The 24,192-nt window shown below is 41.1% G+C and overlaps 1 protein-coding gene and 1 long non-coding RNA gene across 4 annotated transcripts; one reads left to right on the top strand and one right to left on the bottom strand.

Moving 5' to 3' along the window:
- Positions 1 to 237: 237 nt before the first annotated feature.
- slc47a1 (solute carrier family 47 member 1) lies at positions 238 to 24,109 on the bottom strand. Of its 3 annotated transcripts, none has more exons than XM_082550141.1 (18): positions 24,092 to 24,109; positions 21,529 to 21,732; positions 21,072 to 21,173; positions 10,878 to 10,946; positions 10,612 to 10,760; positions 10,211 to 10,253; positions 9,917 to 9,961; positions 7,870 to 7,967; positions 7,211 to 7,308; positions 7,008 to 7,121; positions 5,959 to 6,026; positions 5,750 to 5,858; positions 5,580 to 5,655; positions 5,426 to 5,495; positions 5,164 to 5,296; positions 2,740 to 2,834; positions 1,299 to 1,403; positions 238 to 1,205 (listed from the first exon to the last, which is right to left on the bottom strand). In XM_082550141.1, exons 2-18 carry the CDS (start codon positions 21,595 to 21,597, stop codon positions 840 to 842), a joined length of 1,809 nt encoding a protein of 602 aa, XP_082406267.1. In that variant the 5' UTR covers positions 21,598 to 21,732; positions 24,092 to 24,109; the 3' UTR covers positions 238 to 839. The 3 variants fall into 3 exon arrangements, 2 of the variants coding, with proteins under 2 accessions (XP_082406267.1, XP_082406266.1); XR_014279420.1 differs by lacking the exon at positions 24,092 to 24,109 and adding an exon at positions 2,020 to 2,231 and having other exon boundaries at positions 1,114 to 1,205; positions 21,529 to 22,992; XM_082550140.1 differs by lacking the exon at positions 24,092 to 24,109 and having other exon boundaries at positions 21,529 to 22,992.
- On the top strand, positions 13,241 to 17,705 carry LOC309716378. The gene is made up of 3 exons (XR_014279421.1): positions 13,241 to 13,737; positions 13,821 to 14,010; positions 14,879 to 17,705. It is a non-coding gene; the product is annotated as an uncharacterized lncRNA (long non-coding RNA).
- Positions 24,110 to 24,192: the final 83 nt, after the last annotated feature.

Below are 24,192 nucleotides of genomic sequence, written 5' to 3' on the forward strand. Positions count from 1 at the left end.
GTGATTGTAACACAAGAATTCAATTATTTGAATGGGTGAGTAAATACTTTTGGCAATATAGTGTATTATTTAAAGGATTTATTTCCACACTGTTTTTCATGTGATGATAGTCACTTTGCAGGTATTAGTAGAGCATCTATAACAGAAGGAACTATGGTTCTTTTGCATATTAGTATATGAGTCTTCGTGTTTTGTTTGTAAAGAAAAAAAAGAGTTCAGACTAGAGGCTGTGATGTATTCCAGTGACACATAGCTTATTATTTATTATTCACTTCTGTCCTGAAAATAAACAGAGCCAGAGCAACAGTAAAAGACTATGTGACGATGATATTTCACTTACAGACATGTCAAATTTAGCATCACATATTTACAGTCAATCTTCAAGTTAAAAAAATGAGAGAATGATTTGAGGTCAGTAAGCTGCGATATACACCTCACAGTGCAACATGTAAATTAAGTCAAGAACAGGTTGAAAAACAAAAAGCTATCTGTGGGAAAACATCTGTTGCTTGATGCCCACATGATTTTCCTGTGAGGATTTGTAACCTACCTTGTTGCTCCAGTTAAGAAATCTCAGCTCTGAGCTGGTTAAAACACGATCTTTGTAACAAGACCTTTGTTAATCCTGCCAGATTCCCTCTCATTTGATATTGCTTCCAGCTTTCTGTGGATTTGCTCAGCAGTGCAGCACTGAGACGGGGTTTTTTTCTCTCTACACAAGGTAGCACCAGTTTTAGAAAATAAGACCCCTGGTTTATGAGAAGATGTGCAACTAGGAAGGAATTTAACACTTACTATATGCAGCCATGACAAGTCAATATTTGGAAGTTAAAAATATCTCAGAAGTGTGGTGTAAAGTTCAGAGGAGCCAGTGGCGTGGGAGTGGAGTCATTGGCCCAGTTCAGAGTAAAGTTGGCCTTGCTCTGTGCACTCTCCTCTGGTACAGGGAAAGCAATATGACAAGCAACACCTATAATCAAAATAAGAAGCGAAACCAGTAAGGCGGTTCCCCGACGGAAAATCAGCTGTGTTGTAGAAAGCACCACTTTGGGTTTGGTGGTTTCGTTATGTTCAGTGTCCCTCTCAGATGGTGTTGCATTAGTATTGATGATGCCTGGCTCTTGAGCAGCTTTCATCTCCTGATCCAGGGTGTTGACAGGACTGTAGCCATCTGTTTTTGGAGCTTCTCCACCATCCGACTGGGCCTTCACAGTGCAAAGATGCAGTTAATGGATGTGTGAGTGGCTCCATTATGATATGACAAGATACAAAAAAACACGCTGTGTTGAAAGACTTACTGAGTCTGGGCAGACAGGACCATCCAGCAGCATCGCTTCATTGAGCCCTGTACCAGGAAGGTGTCCAGGTCCTACCAATAACTTCTTCCCAGCTCGCAGTTGAGCCTAAAACATGTCAGAGCGAGGTTCAAGAAGCAAATAAAAATCTGGTAACTCTTGGGTATAAATCCACAAAAGTAAACCACAATCTAAAAACAGATATAGTCCTCTGCTTTCTTCCTGCTGTTTTCAAACACATTACTACTCACCTGTCAGCTCTGGCATCGTTATACAATAATATGAATAATAATTATTATTAACCTTTATTTTACCAGGAAAAGTCTCATTGAGATTAAAAACCTCTTTTTCAAGGGAGTCCTGGCCAAGAGGCGACAACATGTTAAAATTACAAAGTTACATACATGTTATAAGTAACAAAATAATAATAAAAAAAACAAAAAATGTAAATAAAAAGAAACTGACAAAAACAAGGAGATTATATAGAGTTTATAGAGCTACTCTTGACAAACAAATGTGTTTGGCACAACCGGGCATTAAGATCTTTACTCTGCTCGCTAAAGCAGCCGGATGTGGCAGGTTTGTCTCCCTAGCCGGCTCAAACAGGCTACAGGTATTTGTTGTTGTTTGTTGTTTTCTCCCTAGCTCGCTCTCTCTTCTGTCTCGCTCGCCTGGGCGGAGCTCAATGTGTGGTGAGCCAAAACACCTGCAAGCGACTGCTCACCTGTGTCTCATTATTCCTGCCTCTCCCAGCCACCGTTCAAGATGGTGGCTCGGAGTTTCTTGTCGCTGGAACGTTAAACGACTATCGTTAGCGTTGCCCAGCTGTAAAATGATCTCCAGTGTTTCCTGCGTATCTTTCCTGGTGTTGATTCTCTCATCTGTCTCCGTACCTAGATTCCCTGGTTCCATCCTTATTTCGCGTCCCTGGACTACCTGAGTGTGAGTGTTAATTACAAGCATGGAGAGAAGTGAAGAGGAGTGTGTTGAGTGGCGTGGCAGAAGAGGAGCGTGTGTGGAATTTCCCTCACCATTCCCTGTGGCTGCCCTTCCCCTTTCCTCCCCTCAGTACTTGTATATAGTCACCCGGTTTGTTGTAAATAAACCTTTTGCACCTTTCTCCCTGTCTGCGCTTGAATCCGCTCAGTCCACTGTGGCAAGCTTATACACAAATAATTAAATGTATTAGTATGTGGGATATGTGAGAGTACATATTGTCTTTTATGTCTTATCTATTTTTTTGAAAGTAAGAAAAAATTAAAGCTAAACAAAAAAAAGAAAAAGTTCTAAGAATAAAACTAAAATAACGATATACAGATAAAAAAACTTACTGACAGACCTCCAAAGATTTAACTCAGAAATGTCACCTGTGTCACATTCATACTTTTTTTTTGGAAGATTGAAATAATATCTATGCTTTTAGAGAAAGATATGAGCGTCTTACCTTCTGAGTGACTTTTTTCCAGTTAATTTTAAAGATCAGAACCAGAAATAACACTGTCTCGAGGGAAAGGCATACAAGTAGGCCCAGCCACAAACCTGAAAGGAGGAACAGAAATTCAAACAAACACATCAAGAAATAGTCTAGCTATCAAGCTATCAAACTGCTTATACCAATGGTCTTTAAAGACACAGCCAAGCTGACAGTCGACTCTGCTTATTCACAGCTGTAGACTATGAGTCCATATGCTCGTATAAAGTAGAGACAGCACACCTAGACTGTGCTTCCATGTTCGGATGCTGTGCCTGTGTACAGAATTTCCAACTATCTTTGCAATCCCATGGTACTTGAATTGTTTTATTTTATTTTTGTGACAACCACTATGAAAGCCATGAGTACCATTCACAGAGAGTTGGGGAATGGCTGCAATCACAGCATTGTAAGATGGTGAAAGATGTACCCTTAGGCCCCCTCCTCGATTCAGAGATGGTCTTTCCCTTTTCACGTAAATGGCCTCCTTGACTCTGCGCTCAAACCAGCGTTCCTCCCTGTCCAGGATGCGTACATCCTCATCATTGCAGGAGTGTCAAGAGTGTCTTTGATTAATGGTCATGACAATTTGCACATTAAGGATCCAGGAACTGACCTCACAGCTCATTGTTCACTCAGTGGTGCTAGTTTCAGTCAGTATGCAAAGATACTGTTTATAAGGTTGGGGAAACCTGCAGTCAGCTGAGACTGAAGAAGTCACTTGGTTGAGTGACAAAATGTTTCTCCCACTGAAAACACTATGTCCAGATGAACAGAATCAACTTTTTGGGGTCAAAAAAAGTCTCCTTCAAAAATTTTAAAAATCCTACAGACTGCACAAAAAAGTGAAAAAGTGTTAGTGTACACAAACAGACACACTTGATTAAAAGTTCACATCCCTGATGTACATTAGGATAATCAGATTTATTTACAATACTGTGCAAAAGTCATGAGTCCCACACTGCTTTAATAATATTGCGGGCTGATAGTGCTTCACTGTGTACTTTTCTGTCCAGATATCCTTTTACTGCATTGTCAGAGTGTTTGGGATCATTGTCGTGTTGAAAAATTAAGCTGCTGGCAAGATGGCACTGCACTGTGAATCATAATCTGATGGCATTTTTTTGCGTTCATAATTCCATTAATTTTGATCAGATGTGTTTAAGAACACTTTAAAAATTACAAGTCTCACTCCTTGAAAGCAAAAATTAAGAAATGAGAAATTTGCACAATACTGTATAATATTTAATTGTGTGTTGTGTGCAACTGTTTTTAAGTGAATGAGAATTTAATTTAATCAGCTTGGATTAAAAAAAAGAAACATAAATAATTAATAATATTTTTTTGAAAGTTAATCATATCTATATCCATCCAGTTTTACACATCAAGGTTTTTCAGCTCTTGTGGAAAATGTTACAAAACAGCTGTTGAGGTGAAGAGTGTGACCTATAGCTGGCTCTTTATCAGACTGATACTAAAGGCTGGGTTATACAACTAAATCCTAAATCAACAGCAGCTGAAGTGCATTGTGGGTAATGGGATATCTTAGTATTAAAAATGATCAGACTGCAAAACTAATCGTAAATAATTGAAATCCAGTTACATGTAGTTACATTTAGAAACCCAGTGTTGCTGCCTACAGGCTCTTATGTGCCGGCTTAAGTGCCACTGGTGATAAATCTTGGTATCAGACATTGTTATCGGCTGTTTTATTACTTGTCTCACCCTAATGTCATATGACCTCTGTCAAATTGTGCATTCTCCACTGTGTATTTTGTGTTCCTTGTCTCTGTGCCAAATTATCTTTGCATTGAGAATTCCTGCCTTTTCTTCTCCATGAAGCTCTATCTGTGAGTCTGAACCTACCTGGTATCCTGGTTTTTGTCCTTGCTCTTCCCTGTCAGACTTGGTTTGCCTGTTCTGATCAACTTCCTGAGTGCACCTGACTGTCTCTTGCCTGAAGTAAAGACTGCATCTCGGGGCTTTGAAGCCTATTTCAAAACTTTTTTTCATGTTATGCCGTTGAGTCCTTTGATTTTGACTTATCAGTCCACCCATCTATTTTCTTAATCATTTATCCAACTACAGTCACCAGGAGTCTGCACCTTATCCCAGGTGACTTTGTTAAAGGGGCTTGAGTACACCCTGGCTAACACAGGGCTAACAGTCACATCCACACCTACACCCTTGACCTAACATGAAAGATTTTAGGCTGTGGCAGCCGAAAGCCCTCACAGGCAAAGAGGGAACATGCAAACTTGTAAAAAAAAAAATTTAAAAAAAGAGCTATGAATACCAAACCTTCTTGCTGTGAGGCAAAAGTGAAAACGTGTGCACCACTACAGCAACTTATAGCTTGTCTGTAGAAAGATGCCTACAATAGAATAAAAGTATTACCTAATATCCTCAGGTTGGCATAAAACATCAAAGCTATTCCTACTGGCAGGCCGATGAGGTAGTAACCCAACAGGTTGGAGATGGCAGCAATTTTCTGCATCCCAGATCCTACAAGAATTCCTGAGCAGACACACTGAAATGGAACACAGAATAAAAGGAAACAAAGTTGAGGGTTTGATTTGATCAAGCAGACAACCAGCTCTCGGAACTAGTCTTTGTAAAGTGAGATGAGAACATAGTTTTTTGTTGTGTAAAGGCATACCAGAAGTGAATCAAAGAACTGTACAAAAATGTGCACTGTGAGGTTTTCAGACACGGTCGCCACAATTTCACTGCAGAGAGCAGAAAAAGAGCATTAAAACAGTGTTATGATAATATTTTACAGGCTTGAATGTGTGTGTTGCTGTAATACTCACACATCAGAGGTAAATATGAAGGCAACAACTGACTTACAGCTTGCAAAACCAATACCCTGGCAAACAGCAAGCGTTCCTATAGAGAAAATGCATATAAGTCCATGTGTCCTTATTTTATCATGTATTACATATGTTTGAATTTTCAAAGAAATGTTTAAATATCCTAATACCCGACAGAAATAGGGTCACTTTGCAGGTGAGCAAAGCTCTGGTGGTGTCCCCGGCCCCCAGAGCATTCCCAACACGCACACAAGCAGCTGCATGGATACCTAAAGGAATCTACAAGGTCCAGACCAGAGTAAGCATTTTTCCCAAATTGCAGAAGTGCTGTTAAATAATAAGATGACTGTGTTCAACTAAGTAAATGGCTGATCCGTACCATGTATGCAATGGTTCCTATTTCATTCAGCACATGCTGAGCAGCAAGATCCACCTCACCAAGTAAACCTGACATGATTTAGAGAGATTCATGAAAGGTTTTGCTGCTGTGCACGAATGCGACATTTTTACACAAACTTTTGAGACAAAGATTTTACAGTGAGGTAAGATCTTGTGAATTAAACTTTTCCATTTTCCATGATGATTTTTTTGCAAAAAAAAAAGTGAAAACCAGGACATTATCTGGGGAGATAACCTCAAAGAAGATGGGAGAATTGCAAAGTAGTAAATATATTTTAACAGCATTTCGACTGTAATAATTTACAATATCGCTGATACTGAACAGATTCTAACCGGAAATATCAGGCCACTGATTAGAGTATAGATTTTTGTTTACAGAAAGATAAGACAACCCTGGTAAACATTTTAGTGCATTTTTGAGAAAGGTTTAAGATTTAATCGTTATTATTAAATCACTGAAACATAACCCCTTCATCAGAATTTACTATTTTATCATATTTAACCCTTTGCTTCCTTTACATGTAGATCTATCAGTATTGCATATGCACTCCTCCCCAACTCTGCTCACCTCCAGCATGAGCATGCTCATCTCTGTTCAGTCACCCTAATTCTAATCTATGCTGCATAGTGTAATATTGGATTAATAGAAGAACAAAAACAACCAGAAGCACCAACAGTAATATCAAGGTCAAGTTATCACACAGTTAATGATATGCTGCTAATGATAGATAAATCTTTTTCCTAGAAACCAGTTATAACAACTTAGCCTAAACCAGCAAGATTATGCACTCTTTCTTTAGATTTGTTCCATATGAAACCCTGGAAGTTTGAATCTGGGTTTTTGAGACATGATCACTGTATTTTTGTGACTTGTGCACAGCAGAGATGTTCTGTCATAGTGATAACTGCTAGGTTAAAAGGAAAAAAATAGCTTGATTTTTGTTTTCTTCTTGAGAAAATAAGTGTAAAATGAGTGTGTGTAATCGGCCGTTTACGTGCATGTTTGTTTGTCTGGCAAATAACACTGACCAGCGAGAAAACTGCCAATCTCCCAGAGCCACCATTCAAAGTAGACCATAAGTAAACTTGGAACAGCCAGCTTCATGTAAGAGCCCCATTCCTGCAGACATTCAGTGGACCAACCTGTAAGGTTTACAGAAAACTCAATTCAGTAAAACTAATGTCTGAAAAGCTGTATCATTCACTTTGTGTTATTCATGTGTAGCACTCACCTCCCCATGTCTTCTGATGGAGCTTCCTTATTCTGATGTAGCCGTACAGCAGCAGGCAGAGGGTGATCTGAGCGAGGCTGTTAGCGATTGCTGATCCACTGAAAACACAGATGATAAAACGTATTTATACCTGTGGTTGCCAGAGGAATGACCACTAACAAACAACATTAACAAACACAGGAATACGCTGAGGAGGCATGGACCAAAAAACTAACAGAAAGACTGTGGTTTGGCACACTAGGTTTCTCATGAGCTGAGGAAAGACTTTTCACAATTAGTAGGAGTGAGTGCTTGGTAAATGTGAGGGATAGGAGAAACAGGGCCCAGACTGAGGCCTGGGTTGAGTCATCTGCCTGATGAATCAAATGTTTTTCCAGCTGGAATAACTCCTGTCAGAGAACTTTCTTCTTCCTTTGCCCTACACTGCCCCCCTCACTTAAATAAATTTCAAAAATAATAAACATCAGTGCACTGCTGACTCACATTTAACAGAAAACAAATTTTCTTCTCCTCTCAGTCCCCTCTTTGGACAACAGTGTAGTGAACATGGCAGTGACAGAGGGCTTTTTTCTGTTTTATTCATAGACTGTATCTGTTATTCCACCATCAAAAAGTACATAAAAATGAAAAGGCAAAATGAGGCAGTGTGACACACTTACATGATGCCCAAATTGAGGGTGAAGATCAAGACGTAGTTGAAGCCCAAGTTTAAAACATTCGCTATTCCCGCTGTGTACATCTGTGGCAATATGATCCCCTGAAAGATTTTTTTTTTAAAAGACATGATTAGCAATCCAGTATGCAGAGCCACCATTCCTTCGGCAAGAGTATTTATTTACTTAAATTACTTTACTATTTTCCCAAAGACAAATTCAGGTAAGTGTAGCACACTGGTGGAAACTAGAATAAGACATTATCTCACTGAAACTGCACATTAGCTGCTTATGATGTATTTGGTGCTAAAAAAAAAAAAATAGACCTGACAGTTGAACTAGACAAAAGGGGGACAATATAGGATTTCAAAAAAATTTCATAGTATGTGCATGATTACATTTCTGTCACAGAAAATCACAAGTCTGAACCTTAAAAGGGCGCTTTACGATGTTATATATAATATTGTGCTAACATTAGCTGATAGTGTGGGTAAACAGCTGGAATGGCACAACATGGCACAGTGTCTATATATGCATATATATACAAATATACATATAAATATCTGAATATTTATATATTATTCCCCTCTTGCTCCTGTGGGCAGTCTTTATTTTTCAAGCTCAGGTCCTCTAGCAGAGGCCTGGGAGCTGGAAGTTCCTGCACAGTATATTTGCTGTTCTTAGGACTGCACTCTTCTACACACCAATCTCATATGTTGTTACTGGGAACTGCTGGAGCCACTTGCCTAGCTTGAGTCCCTGCACCGAGTGCTCCGGCAATCACTGGGACCACGGAAACTTTCACGATCCACATTGTCTCAAGTTCTTCTCAGGAAGATGTGGTGTTCCCTTCTGGTAGTTCCAACCCCTCAGTTCTAACTACTTTCCCTCTCTTTGTTTCCATCCGACTACACTTCTCCAGTCCGAATGACACTCCGATCTTGTTGCTGTACATCATGGTGGAAAGCCCAGCAGCACCTCCATTTCTTGAGGATTCTGAGATGGAACCGGCTGCAGACTGACCTACTAGTGTCCTACTGAGCCACAATTGAGAGTGTGCTGGTGCACGCCATCGCCATGTGGTACGCTGGTTGAACAACAGCTGATAAGAAGAGACTCCAAAATGTCACCAGAATTGCAGAGAAGGTAATCGGTTGTCCACTCCCCTCCCTGGAGTGCATTGCCAGCTCTGGATGTCGCTCCAGGGCCTGGGCAATTTTAAAAGACCACTTCCATCCTAACCACCACCTATTTAACATCATGCCCTCTGGAGAAAGGTTCAGATCCATCAGATGCAACACCAACAGACTAAAGATCAGCTTCTTCCCGTGGGCTGACAGAAGTCTCAATGCACCAGAACACTGACACCACACTGACACACTTCTGCAGTCTTCCCCTTTGTTTACTTATGGTAACCTTGAGTGTGTGTACGTGTGCATGGGAGGGTGGGTGTGTGTGGACGTGGGTATGCACGTGCAAGCAGACCTCTCCCATACAGTCATTCTGTTTTTGCTATTGACAATTTCCTGCGCAATATCTTGGTAAATGTGCAATAATAATAATCCTACCTTTTTTTTCTAACACGAAGATGCCTGTTCATCTTCGTGGCTATGATGGCTGACAGGAGCTTCCATTTGGTACTGAGGCAGGTTATTGGCCGGTAGTTGGATGGGATTGGTCCCTTTTGGGGATCCTTGGGAATCAGGACTGTCTGGCCTTCAGTTAGCCATTACGGGTGTCTCTTGTTCATTCGCAGCTGATTTATTTGTGCTGCCAGTTATTCAGACTGGAGATTCATTCTTGGATGTTTGCACTATGATGGTTATTGGCCCCTGTTCAGAGAGGTTGCTGTGGTCTGCAACCTCTGGTTTATTCTCCTGGTATACCTCTTCAAGTGCTTGCTGTACTTCTTAGTAAAAGGAGAAGGAGGATATCTCCTTCGTAGATACCACACTTAACAACATAACAACATGACCTTTCTGTTTTAGTTTCCCCTGGAAGGTGTCTGACTCCTACACACCAGAAGCATACTTGTTTCATCTCATGAACCTACCTGGTTTTGCAGGTAGGCAACCTGCAGCTGGTACAGAAACATAGCCTGTAGCAGAAAGAAAGACAACATGAATTTAGTTGTTTGTTTGTTTTTTACTAAATTAAATTGGCAGTAATAATTCTCAAACATGAGGGTTAAACAACTCAATACTAGTGCGCTTACTAAACTGCTGCATGTGTGTTACTAAATGCAGATGTTGAAACACTGCAGCTGATAAGTACACAATAACTAATAATCTCAGTCAAGGTTAGGAAGTAAGTGAACTAAGTCTCAGTCTCAGTTCATTAAACTCACTGGAACAGCTGGTAGAAATGCCATCACATATATCTGGGCAATTCTGAAAGGGAAGCAAACAAAATGATATTCATTTAGTGAAGCAAACATAAAGACAATCATTCAAGTTTGCAAAAAGTGCATCTGTAAATTCATTCATTGTGGGAAAGTGCATCAGCACTGTCTTCACATTACATCAGTTTTCAATCGTAGTCCCTTGAAATCAAATTTAATTTAATCTCATACAAATTTACTCAGAAACTCTGAAAACACATATAAAGCTGAAGTTTTCTAAGCACAGAATAGTATTAGTACTGCTGATAAAAATGCCAACAACAGAACTAAAAATATAGATTTGTATTCCTTTTTTTCCAGTTATATATTCAAAGATGCTACATCAGCTTTAAAAACCATGATTTTACCTCGCCACCTCTTCCTCTTGGTGCATGAGGATCAGTAGGCTGTAAGAGTTCATGATAATAGCCCAACATGGCAGGCAAAACGCCAGCAGGATCAGTGAACTCCTTTGAAGAATCACTCCAACACGTTTCATGTTTTTACTGCCAAAAGTCTGCAAAACACAAACAATGCTAATGGGAACTGGATTTGACTCCATAGTGAAATTATAACCTTCCCGTGGATAAAACCGCTGCAACAATAATACACACGCACAGTGTGGTTTGCTCACCTGAGAGATGAGTGTATCACAAGCCAAGGCAAGGCCATGGCCTGTTGCAACTGTGGTCGAATTAACGGTCTGAGAGGTGAAGAATAAAAAAAGCCACACTTTAGTAAACAGTTCATACATTCATTATGTCCAAAACTTGAAGTTGTATTATAAATAAATTTAAGATCATGGGTTGCTGTCACCTTCAAATTATTCTTAAATTAAAAATGTATTACACTTCAACCTTTGACAATCAAAATACATATCAAGTCAAAGAGAGGCAGTTTTGCACACCAAGATGAAAGTTGGGTTAATGTTGCATCAAACTGAAATGTGTCATGTACTCCATTCCTTTGTATATTTTATACCACAAAGCAGCATAAAATATAAAATGAGACCAGATCTTGAGATGGAGTCACACCATCCATTCTGGCAACACCCGTCTTCAAACACAGACTTCACTTTGAGCTTACTTACATTATACAGTAGTCTTAAATGATTGTGAAGCTACTGAGTGGACAAATTGGTCCACAGACAGAAAACACCTGGAAAGGTACTGAAAAGCACCCAAGAGCTGTTCCCACTATTTTAAAATGGTGACACATACGAACACAGAAAGAGAGAGAGACAGACTCACAATATAAAAACAATAGGGGCGAATCGTGGCTCAAAGAGTTGGCAGTTCGTCTTGTAACCGGAAGGTTGCCGGTTCGAGCCCCGGCTCGGACAGTCTCGGTCGTTGTGTCTTTGGGCAAGACACTTCACCTGCCGCCTACTGGTGATGGCCACAGGGCCCGGTGGTGCAATATGGCAGCCTCGCCTCTGTCAGTTTGCCCCAGGGCAGCTGTGGCTACAACTGTAGCTTGCCTCCACCAGTGTGTGAGAGTGAATGAGTAGTGAAATTGTAAAGCGCTTTGAGGGCCCTGGAAAGCGCTATATAAATGCAATCCATTATTATTATTATTATTATAAACATCCATCACTGAGGTTAGTGCAACTTGATTTGCTCCTCACAAAGATGTAGGGTGATTCAGCAAACACAGAGCACTGGACCGTTTTCGGAGTATATGCTCAGAGCTTAAAAACTTTCTTACTGATCAAATGAAAAAGCAAAAATGTTTGTAGATTTTCTGCCATACATAGAGAAAATAAGAGCTGTTTTCATCTCTGATACATTGCACTTCAATGATCCTAATTTCAAGTTACAGGCCAGAAACAACAGTGAGCAACCTCGTGTCAGTGGAGTGATTTTCAGATGAAAACAAAGGTCGTTAAAGCGTTTATAGATAAAGTTCTGTTTACTTCCAAATTGTTTTAAATGAATCAGACGAGGTGTACTAAAATCGTGCTAAAAAAAAATTGTCCCTGGAGAATGAAATTTCTTTGAATTTGTTCAGCAATCCAAACATAAAAGATCATGCAGAGTAATAAATAAATAAATAAATAATAAATAAATAATTTTTTATTTATATAGCACCTTTCAAGACAGAATCACAAAGTGCTGCACATAAGATTACAAGTCATAAAAGATTCAAAAAGAGAAAATAAAACAGGCAAAAAATTAACCAAAAGCAGTTTTAAAAAGGTAAGTTTTGAGTTGTTTTTTAAAAACAGCTACTGAGTCCACAGTTCTTAATGCTTGGGGGAGAGAGTTCCACAGTCTAGGGGCCACAGTGGCAAAAGCTCTGTCACCCTTAGTCCTCCTCTTAGTATTTTTTATAGCAAGTAAGCCCTGATCAGATGACCTCAAAGACCTGCTAGGGACATAGGGCTGTAACAGATCAAAGATGTAGGCAGGAGCCAGTCCGTGCACAGCTCTGTAGGTCAAGACCAGGATCTTAAAATCGACTCTAAATTTAACAGGAAGTCAGTACTTAGTTATCAAAAATGAAAGGGATACCAACAGAAAAGAAAAGACAAAGAAGATGCTACGATTTTCACAGGGAGTGGCCAGGACAAGATTAGAAATTAATCTATCAGAGGGAGAGCTGAGACTGAGTAGTTTAGAGACATAGTTAAAAAATTGAAAATTGACTCTACTGGACAAAGCATGAGGAAAAGAGAAATATCACAAATAGGATTCATGGATGCAATGAAGGAGGCCATGCAGAGGGTTGGTGTGCAGAAGAGGATGCTAGTGACCAGGTAATATAGTGGCAGATGATATGCTCAGACAACCCCTAAAAGGAGCAGATCCTAGTAACTACAGCCTCTGGTTGCATTTCAGTTAAACAATAATAATAATAATAATAATAATAATAATAATAATAATCTTGATTTTTTTTTTAAACAATAAAATATAGTTTGATTTTTTCTTACTGGAAAGGAAAGGAAACCTAATCTCCCATTAACAGAAAACACAATATATTAATTCTTACTGAGTTTTGCAGTCCCCTTGCTAATTGTTCCTTTGACATTTTGAGTTGATTTTGCTGGCGGCAAGGGACAAAAAACAATTCACACAGTGCACTGTACTAGTGCTTAGCTGATCTCCTCTGATCTGTCTGATAGTCAGTGAAATGATCCTTTTGGGTGTTTCTTAACAGCTCTAAGGCTTACAACCTAGTAAGCAAGCAGCAATAGATCATTCAACCAGTTTTTTTTGTTGTTGTTGTTTTTGTTTGCTTGTTTACTTTTTAGGCTTAATGTTAACGAACAAAAAAGAAAAGAAAAGAAAAGATTAAACTGCTTTATAACCAATCAAGCCCCACTGCAGTAAGGCTATGGAGCTAGCCTAACCTAACCTCACGCCAGTAGCGGGAAGTTAGCAGGTTAGCAGAGGGGATAGAGTTTGTATAAAATTTAAGTTTTAAAATATTGCTTTTGAACTGAAACTCAACCAAAACCAAATCCTGAGACTGGACCGCACTCACAGGCAAAGGTAAAGGAGAAGCTCTGTCATTTTTAGATGGAAACTTTCAAGCACTAAGCTAAACCGGACTTGCCTCTTGTTGTACCGGTCAGGCAGCTACCTGGATGCTTGCACACCCAGTCTGGAGTCTGGAAGTCATTTATAAACAGGAGCTCCGACTGAAATGTTGCAGGATCAAGGATGGATCAAGTTGCAATCAGCAAGGTACAGTATAATCGAGTGAAGGAGAGGGATAGCAGGCCAGAAGCAGGCATGCCGTGCAGGAGGTGGACTACTATGCAGGTAGTGTAAACTTTTACCAAGTTAAAAATAATGCTAACAGAACACTTAGCATTAACGACTACATTCCTGGCATATTGAGAAATGTGTAGGGTCATTTCAGAGCTGTTAAAGTGGCTAACACCATATCAAAGATATGATGGAGCAACTACAGTTCATTCACTTTTAAACACTAAACCACAAGTCTCAAACATAATTACAGGCTCCAATCCGGCCCACTGGACAGCTAGAGGTTATAGATTTTGTACTTTTAACTATCTTTACATAATATTTAAAAATTTCTTACTGAGAAAGACCTCCTCTACTGCCATTCATGCTACACCAAAGTAATTCAGTAGAAGATAAGCAAATAAATGACAGAAAAGATTCTGTTTTTTAAGAGTATACTGTAGTTTTTACAGTGGTTCTACATTTAAATATTTTCTATGAAATTTCTGTTTTATAATTATAGGACAGCCTGGGCAATAAGCTGCCTGAACTTTCTCTGTAACTTTACACATTTGTTTTTTTCCATTTCAATCCAAAAATTTGTGCTTTCATTTACTACACCAGCATTTCTCTGTTATGTAGGAAAACTGACACATACTGTTGAAATTGCACTTCTTTTTCTTACATTAGGATATCTCAGGGATTAAATGTATAGTTAAATGTCTTTACACTGAAAGAAAGTGCAGCGTCACTGGTTTGACCTACTTAAAATCAAAGTGTGGTGTATTTGGCCTATGATGTAAAATGAGTTTGACATCCCTGAGAATACAAGGAAGTATTCATTAATTCATCGAAGCAAGTTCAACAAGCTTTAGCATTTGAGCTGAAAGGACAGCACTATCACTGAGGTGGATGATTGAGTTTTGCTTCTGCTTTGGACCAGATAACAACTTGTTCCTGCACGAAAAGCTAGAAAGGAAACACCTGTCTCCTGTCCACTTGATAAAGGCATCCTCTGTTACACGAGAGCTGGAGCTACAATGAAGGATAAGGCAAAGTCCTTCTTCTGCAAGGACAGGTGAGTAAGTAGATATTTTTCTTGGCTGGTTACTCTTTGCCCATCTCCTTGCCGCTTCAGCACCTCGGACAGTGACATGACCTACTGGGGTTTTGTTTTTGTAGCGCAGTTAGTCGACTTTAAAACACTTTTTTAATAAGATCAATCTAATATTTTACAGTATCACTTTTATGTGCATTCTTAAAATTCATAAACGCATGAGATTTTGTTTTTGATAATAACTAGATTTGGTATGCTATTGTGCTTGTTTCCTTAACAACGTTGTTTTTCAGTTAGAGTACAGGCGACAGCCCCTCCTAAGAGAATGTACATGATTCATTAGTTGATATTAACCAGTGCTTAGTAGAAGTTTGAATTTTCTAAATATTTCATTCAGTTGTGTTTTAACCCTTGTATGGTGTTCTGGTCTGTGAGACCCATTTTCAGTTTTTTTCAAAAGAAAAATTAAACAATTAATTATTTTTTCAACCTGAAATTCATTGGCTTTGGCTTATTTTCTGTGAAGAACATAAATCCAAACTAATTTTCAATGACCTCATACTGTACCTCCCCCCACGCATTTACATTACATACAAGGTGTTTGGGTCCACTGGACCCAGGTCTAATAAAAGTGTTGAAAGTGTGGGTCCTGTGTTCCCACACTCTGTCTTCCTCCTTTCTGGTGCTGCTGATAGTGATTTCCTCCCCTCCTGCTCCCGCACAAAGTTGCAACATTGTTGAAAATTCAACTATCAACACCGTCTGCTCTGACATTCCCGCACATTTTACCCTCTTTCTTGAGGGATCCAAATTTTATTTTCTCATACCCTGTCCCACCTGCAAATTAGGGGCATAATACTATAAATAAGACTTTGCCAGTGTGGTTCTTTATCCCAACTGATCAAGATGGCAAAAGATTATCTGCTGCGAGGGCCATCCAATTGATTTTGGAAGAGAGAGGGGCTTCGGATGATGATGTTGACAAAGAGGTTTCAGAATATTTCACATTTCTGAAAATTCAGAGTCTGACAGTGACTTTGAAGAAGAGGATGAGGTTGAGCACCATTTAGTAACAAAACGAAGACGAGTACCCCATCTGCAGCCAGCTCCAGGACCAGAACAAGCCCACCAGACAGCAAGTGAAGAAACATGGATGTCAATAACTGGTGAAATTGAATGGTCTTCTTGCCCAAGAAATGAGCCACCCTGCAGAGCTGTTACTGGGATAAGCCAGGGCCAACACGGCTGACAGTTACTCATGTGCAGGACATCAAGTCTTCATTTGAGCTTTTCATCCCAGATTCCATCCAGAAAATTATTCTGGATTGCAGTAATCTAGAAGGAAGGTGTTTTTTTGGAGAGAGGTCGAAGGAGATGGACCAAATTCATCTAAGAACCCCAAAGGCCTACTTTGGGGTTCTTATCCTTGCAGGAGTTTTCAGGTCCAAAGGGCAATCCACAGAATCCCTGTGGGATGCAGAAACCAGCAAGAACCTTTCCGTGCATCATTGTCTCTGGAAAACTTCCACAAAATCTCCAGGATTATCCGTTTTGATAACCGAGATGACAGACCAGCTCGACGGCAAAGAGACAAGCTAGCTGCCATCAGGACAGTGTGGGATAAGTGTGTGCACCACCTCCCCTGTTTTACAACCCTGGGCCTAATGTCACCATTGATGAGCAGCTGATCCCATTTAGTTGTGGAACATATTGCTTCACGTGTAAATGTGTTGTGTCTTTCCACTCACTCCACTTGATTATAACTGATTTATTTTTTTTATAACATTTTATAAAAAAAAAAACTAAAAACAAAAGAGGAGCACATTAATTCATAAATGTGATCTAACAAAGGTAAAGGGAAAAAATTAACCATGTTTGCTGTTCACATGTCTTGTAATTGGGATGAAGTAAACATCTGTTCAGTAATTTAACATAAAATTGTTTGATAGTGTTAATTTGGAAAGCCAAAACTCTAGCGGGTCCACCAGACCCATGAACACTGGCTGAGTAACAAAAATATGAACACCACACAAGGGTTAAATGTGCAACAAGCCACATTCAGAAACTCAATATCCAACTAGTGCCTCGCCATCTCAAACTGAAAAGGTTTCAATTACAGTCAGAAAGGTTGTGCACACGACAGCCAAAACAACCCAACATCAACTTTTAGCCCAGGGTAGTGCTCTAAATTACAAAATGGTTAACATGTTAAAGTGAACCCCGTCTCTGGGCTGGGGCCCTGGCTGGGCCTTGGGGGCTTGGGTCCTGGTTGGTGTGTTGCCGGGGTTGTGGGCGGGTGGGTGTATGGGGGCCCAGCCCTGGCGCAGGGTGCCGCCAGTGCATCAAGCCATCTGGGGGGCTCTTCAACTGGTGGGGGAGGCTGTTACATCTTGCAGGAGGTCTCCTCTCTTCAGGAACTCACTCTGCAGGAGGGGGAGATATAGGAGAGGTGAGGAAGCTCTCAGCCTGGGCGTCTATTGTCTTGTGTAGTCTGGAAGATGAGTGGATGACGGGGTGGGTGCAGTTTTCTCTGTGGTGGGGTCGGGTGAGCTGTCCCGGGCTCTGTGGGGCCAGGCGGTGCTGCTGAACTGGGCCCCGGTCCGGATGGGCCTGGGCCCCCTTTCCCTGGCAGGTTGCAGACAATGGGGGTGCCTACTGGGGTCAGCGGGGGAGCTGGCCCCAGGGAGGGGTCACTTACCCCTCCCTTCCTTCCCTCCCCATCTCCAGCTGCCTCCCTCTTCCCGCTCCACCACAATCACCCACACATGCAGGGCCTTGGGGTAAAGGTGTGTCACCAGGGTGCAGGGGAGGCATTCCCCCTCTGTCCCCTTCTGGCCGCCTGTGCCTCAATTTTATCCAACAACTTAGACATTCACATTACTCACACTCTCATTACACATACATATAGGATCTTAGGGGTGGGCACGCTACACGGACTCCAAATTACCATCAGGGTGTACACCTCACCCCTGGCGTCGTTGCACACCTCTCAATTTTAAATACATGTAGACATTGAGGGCTATCAGGAGGGGCTATGCGCTTACCTGCTGCTCTCTAGCAGGTAGCTCCATGTCCTCCTGCGTTTTAAATGCACCTTAGAACACACATGCATCAACACTACATATGAGCGGGTGGAGGGAGGTTTGGAGTCTTCACACACCCCCGTTCTCTGCAGCCTGCTGGAGCGGGAGGGCTAGGAGGAGGAGCTGGTCATCCAATTGGGGTCTGGAATGTGGGGCCTCCCTGCTGCTGCCGAGTCGGGGCAGTCTGCTTCTCTCCACCCCAGGGAAAAGGGTAACACTACCTGGGTCTGGGTGCAGTTTCCCCCTCCAGGGGCAAGGGTACCTAGACCTGGGGTATAGAGTACGCTTGGGGAGTGTGATCGTGTGTACAGCGTCTCTTTATGTCTGTCTCCACGTTGGGTGAGTGTTGAGTAATTGCATATGAGAGCATGAGGGTGGGAATGGATGTTTGTATCTGTGTGTGCCTGTATGTCTGTGTCTATATGTCAGGTTGGGTATCAGATGAAACCTCTCTGGGGACATCTCAGGACCTCCAAGGTATGGAGGCCTATCTCCCCCCACCCCTTCCCCTGCCAGTGGCGGACTCCCTCAGACATCGGTGCATTGGTGGTTGTTTGTGTCCAAGGATGGGCGTCCAGGTACACACTGGCTCACTCCGGGTGGCTGCTTGTCGGGGCCTGGAGCCTGGGGCTCGCTCGGCCACTTCCGGGGTGGGGTGCCCTCAGCCTCTCAGCCTGGGGCTCGGTCACTCTGGCACAGCTGGCTGCCGACAGAGCTCACGGGCATGTCACTGCAACCCCCCCCTGGCTTCTGCTCCGCGGCTGCTGAGTGAGCCCTCATCTGGGGCTCTCCTCAGCTCTTTCTGGGACAGTGGCGCGGCTGCCCCTCTGTTGGTCTTCCTTGGTCTCTTGTGTTCTGAGGGCCTCTGGATGTCTGGAGTTTTGATCTCCTCCATACCTGCTTCATGCCCTGGAGGACGGGGCTGTGGCTCCCCACACCCTCTAACACAGCGGTCCCCAACCTTTTTTGCGCCACGGACCGGTTTATGACCAACAATATTTTCAGGTGTCGCAGATAAATACAACAAAACAAAACTAGTACCGGTACTGAAAAAAAGAAGATTTATTCATAACACACGTGAAAAGACCCAGGAAAACCGAGTAAACGATAAAAACGATAACAAAATAACGCTGAAAACCGATAAAAACCCTGAAAACCATACATTTCACACCTGAGCCTCAACTCTCGCGGCCCGAGGCCCGGGGGTTGGGGACCGCTGCTCTAACAGATCATTACATGTAGGAACCTTTTAAATACAAGCGCGCTCATGCTCACAGGTGTATACACAGGTGCTCACCCACACAAACTACACCCTTTTTGGCTCCTACCTCTAAGCACACTGTGCGCTGTCGATCTTACGTGCTACACAGTAGTGTTTAATATTTAGTATTTACTGTCATATTCCCATAGATCATCGTGATGTTGTTTATTGTGTTGCTCTTTTTTTTTCTTCTGCTTGTTTTCTCTTTTTTCTTTCTCAACAGGTGATCCAGGTGATTGATATATGTATTTTTTGTCTGCTTATTTTGTTGGTTTTTGTTTTTTGCACTTTATCCCCGTCCCTCTTCTCCACTGTTTTTCTTTCCCTCTTTCTTTCTCCCCTTTCTTTTCCCCAGTCAAGTCTGTCCCGTATTTAGCAAGTGAAAATAAAATAAAATAAATAATAAAAGGTGAATCAAATAGACCATTACGGCAAGGCTGGGATGGTCTATTTGGTAAAGTAAATCCATTGGGCATCTTTCTTCACCTTTAGACAATAATTCTGATGGCAAAAGAGCCAAACAGGACAGGCAAAAAAAAAAAAAAAAAGTGAACCCCAAAAAGCTTAAAGTGAAGTGTTTGCCCTCTAAGTGCAGTCAGAACTGTAAGTAGGCTGTTCATTAACATTATGAATAAGTACAATTAAAGCCTATCACAAATTAAAGTTTTGCCTTAAGGAACCATTCATCAACCCTTCATGCCTTGTGTACGTAGGAACAGGCTAGAAATGTTGCTTAACAGGCTAAACCCAGTAACTCAGTATTTTTTACCCCTCAGCTGTAAAAGGCTGATGAGATATTTTTATCCACTCGCTGGGCAGGTGGGAAGGCTGCGTCAACACCCAAGTTTGTAAATACAATAACTCGAGAATGAGGTGACCAGGAGTTTCAAATTCATATCTTAGACGTATCTACGAAAAATCTTGGATGATTTTGAATCCTGGTGACCTCGACCTCAAGGTTATAGGTCCTTTCCTAGGATTTTCAGATTTATACCATTTAGACCACTTGTCACATCTACTAGGAGGCTGAGGGGTAGCCTTGGCAACCGCCAGTTTGTTTGTTTTTTGTTGTTTGTTTTTAAATTAATTTGCAGTGTCCCTTCCCTCTGAGGTGACAACTGGACCCAACTCATACCTGTAACAGGACCTCACGGCGTAACAGAGCCACTGGATCCCTTCACTGCATGCATCAGTGGTTCTGATTTTCCTTTTCTTTTCTCACTTCTCATATAACTAACTATAGAAACCACTATAGTAATAAGAGTTATTAGCTATGTTGCTGCTCTTTGTTTCACCACGTGGATTTGTCTCTTCTGTTGCACTCAATGAACAAAATAGTAGTTGAATTTCTGCTTTGCAAATAAGTTATAATAAAGTTCCTGTATAGTTGTTCTGAAAAGATGCATAAGCTACAAAGTTTTGTTTTTGTTTTTTTTTACCATATTGTTTTTAAATTTGGTTAATTTTGGTGAATTGAATTGCTTATGGAGCCATCCATAGTGGCTACTCATCCACAGAGGTTGCTGCTTGGCTATGTCACTCAGCTGAGATGTAGACCTGCACTGTATTTTACACATACCAGTACATTCAGGCAAACCTGCATCACCTCCAGTATGCAAAAAGACAAACAATTTAGAGAGAAAGTGGTCTTATTGCGCTACCATAACAGCCCACAAGAAGCAGACAAAGCAGTGGTGCTAAAATAAACTGTTCTGAAAAGGAGTACAGTACGTACCGCTGAGGCCAGTGCATATCCAGCCAGTGCTGCATTGCTAATGTGACCACAGAATATGGTGATAACAAATGACAGGAGGAAGTTCAGAATCCGCGACAGCAGCTGTAGAAACAAGCAGGACTTTAATAATTTGCTGATACGGTGAAAGCACAGTGATTTATTGCCATTAACTGTGTCCAGGGGACTTGTCAGTACTTGGCAAAGCAGTGTTGTGAAATCACAAGGCACAGACTTGTCTGCATTAATATTCAGTCAGTATAGACAACATTTTTTCTTAGGCATGCAGTATATTCAGTTTTATTTGAGAAATAGTGACTAGTTTCACTACATTATGTAAACCTGCACTAAAAACAGTAATTCTGCACTGCAGGAGTGTGCTGACTGTGCGTATTATAATCATGGGATCCCCCAACTAAAAAGGAAAAGAAGAAAAAGAAGACCACTTTCTGCTACTTACCAGTGGGCCTGTGAGTCGTAACACTTGGTAGAGTTCTTCTCTGTAAGCCTGCGGCAACAAGCGTTTCATGCAACTACACTCAAAGAGTTTGGATCTCACCCATGATGCACCCTCGTCTTCCACAGCCCCTGCCGTCTTAGCAACAGAAACCTCAGCAACGGGCCCTGCACCGGGCAAGGGGTGTGCTGGTTCCGGTGAATCCAGCTTCTCCATTCAAACCCAGAAAGAGAATACAGACGGGAGAGAGGAGAGAGAAAAGTTAGAAAGCACTGGTGGGAGGGAGCGAGAGTGGCAGGGAGGGAGTGGGGTAAGAGAGTGCAAGGGTAAGAGGGGCAATTGGCCTATCTGGGTTTAGAAGTGCGACACATGCACTTCTTAGAAGTTATTGATTAAATTATGTGGTTTTGGGATGTGGTGGTGGAAACAACAGATTAAACAAAATAGAGAAAATAAACATGGGAGGTGACGGCTGGAGAGGTTTTGGAAAAGAACAGAAGACCTTTCTGATACAAGGATCAAAACAGGGCTGACAAACGTGTCTTGAAGTTGGGGGAGGGAATGCAACGTGTTTGAGTATTTGCTCTGTGTGCAGTGTACGACTGCGTGCTTTGTGAATATGTTACATGGCATATTTTGTCGTGTGGGTTTACTTGCGCGTTTGAGTGGTCTTGCAGGGCTCAGTGGTAATCTGATGAGGAATGCCTTGTTTTTCAGTGTATACAAGGAATTTTGATGGCATCTGATCTGCAGGCTTTGAGTAATTGGTGCAGGGCAGTCATGCTGTTTGTGTTTGTGTGTGCTGGTATTAGCCATTGATTGTAGCTCCCTCTGAATGGACTTTGACTAATGATTTTTGGAGTTGTCCTTCCTCGTGTCACATAAATCAACAAAGTCACATGAGCACAAAAACCCGACCGCTCTACAACTCAAACATTTACTCACAAGCATTTACAGATAACTTGACTTTATAGTCTTTTTAATCGACCTCCTGACCCAGTATGAACCATCCAGATCCCTCAGGTCATCTGGATCCGGTCTTTTATCAGTTCCCAGAGTCAGAACCAGACACGGAGAAGCTGCATTCAGCTTTTATGCTCCTTATATCTGGAACAAACTCCCAGAAAGCCTCAGATCAGCTGAAACACTCAGTTTATTTAAATCCAGGTTGAAGACTCACCTGTTCTCAGCTGCATTTGAATAAAGCACCAAATCCACACTTTAAGCTTAAATTTCAAAACTTACATTTAACTACTGATTTTATCTACTGTTCTGATTTTATCTGTTTTGATTTTATATACTGTTGTTTGTTTGTTTGTTAATTAGTTAGTTAGTTTATTTGCTTGTTTTATTCAATTTTAAATCATGCTTTTTATTTGTTCTTGTTTCTAATGTCTCTGTAAAGCACTTTGAATCACCTTGTTGTTGAATTGTGCTATACAAATAAACTTGCCTTGCCTTGCCTTGCCTATTGAGAATAGACCACCTCTCACAACACATGGGGACCTGTAAATCCTATAAACTTACATTTATATGTTAATGAATTGCCTGACGACTGATGGTGATTTAATCACTGAAACTCCAAAAAGGCACAGTGTGGAAATGAACACCTAATACATATCATGTCCACTTGATCAAACTGATTTTAACCTGGCCATGGGCTCAGTCAGAAGTTAAAGAATTAGTTTACACAGTAGAGCTGAAAAGTGTGTGTGTGTGTGTGTGTGTGTGTGTGTGTGTGTGTGTGTGTGTGTGTGTGTGCCTGCCTGCACATGGATAGAAAGAGTTTCCTGTCCATAGTGTGCGATCCAGTCAATTGTGCAACAGCATCATAAAGAGTGTCTTTTTACACCTCTGTTTGTGTTGCAATTGCAGCTAACCTTTGATCTTTGTGTGATCACATAAGGCTTTCTTAAAGAGCGAGCGCAGAAATCTGTCATAGATTAAAAAGTACAGCATTGGCAGTGGTGAAATAGATGAATGAAGACGGTCCAAACGTGAAGGCGATGGTTATTATTACAACTTGCACTTTAGCATATGTGCTAAGTCGCAAGAATAAAAGGGAGAGGAAGCTGGCCTTTTTCCTGCTTCAAATTTGATTTCTGATTTATTTCTGATGTAAAGTAATAACTAGGCGTAGTGTGTCCGCTGCAGGTCTTGCTTTAAAGCTACTTTTAGACGTCTACTCCACCTGGAGTCAAACATTGCATGCACAGCACTGTGACTTAACAAATTTAATTGCTGAAGCATCAGAATCTATGCCTCAGCAAACAGTGGAAAATTTTGAAGCAAAGTTTAGCCAAGCATATTTCACAAGCTATCAGTAAGGGTAGTAACATTATTTGCATTCCTCACAAATGCTCATTAAATTAGCACATTTTTGTTGTTGTCGGTCCAGCAGTTGGTTCAGAAATGCTGATTTTAAAAAAAAAACTTAGGGCAACCCTGAATTATTAGCATGTTACAGAGCAGTAAACCCATGTCTTTGAAATTTCTGTTACAGTTCAAATTTCACGTCACGTCTCATTAACATTTGTTAGGTTTTTAGAAAAAAAAAAATTCTTACATGTTTTTATATACTCACAAACTTCCATTGCACTGATCTGCGTTTACCGTCACTCATCTGACATTAACAGGAAAGGCAGGAAAATTGACAAGGAAGTAAAT

The sequence above is a fragment of the Aulonocara stuartgranti genome (genome assembly GCF_965226115.1).
Source record: "Aulonocara stuartgranti genome assembly, chromosome: 10".
NCBI classification, from domain to species: Eukaryota; Metazoa; Chordata; class Actinopteri; order Cichliformes; family Cichlidae; genus Aulonocara; species Aulonocara stuartgranti.

Coding starts and splice junctions, on each gene's coding strand:
- slc47a1 (XM_082550140.1), bottom strand. CDS start 21,741: ATGGAGAAGCTGGATTCACCGGAACCAGCACACCCCTTGCCCGGTGCA. Junction 10,761..10,877: donor GTGATACACTCATCTCTCAG/GTGAGCAAACCA, acceptor TGTGTTTTGCAG/ACTTTTGGCAGTAAAAACAT. Junction 10,254..10,611: donor CAAGAGGAAGAGGTGGCGAG/GTAAAATCATGG, acceptor CTTCCCTTTCAG/AATTGCCCAGATATATGTGA.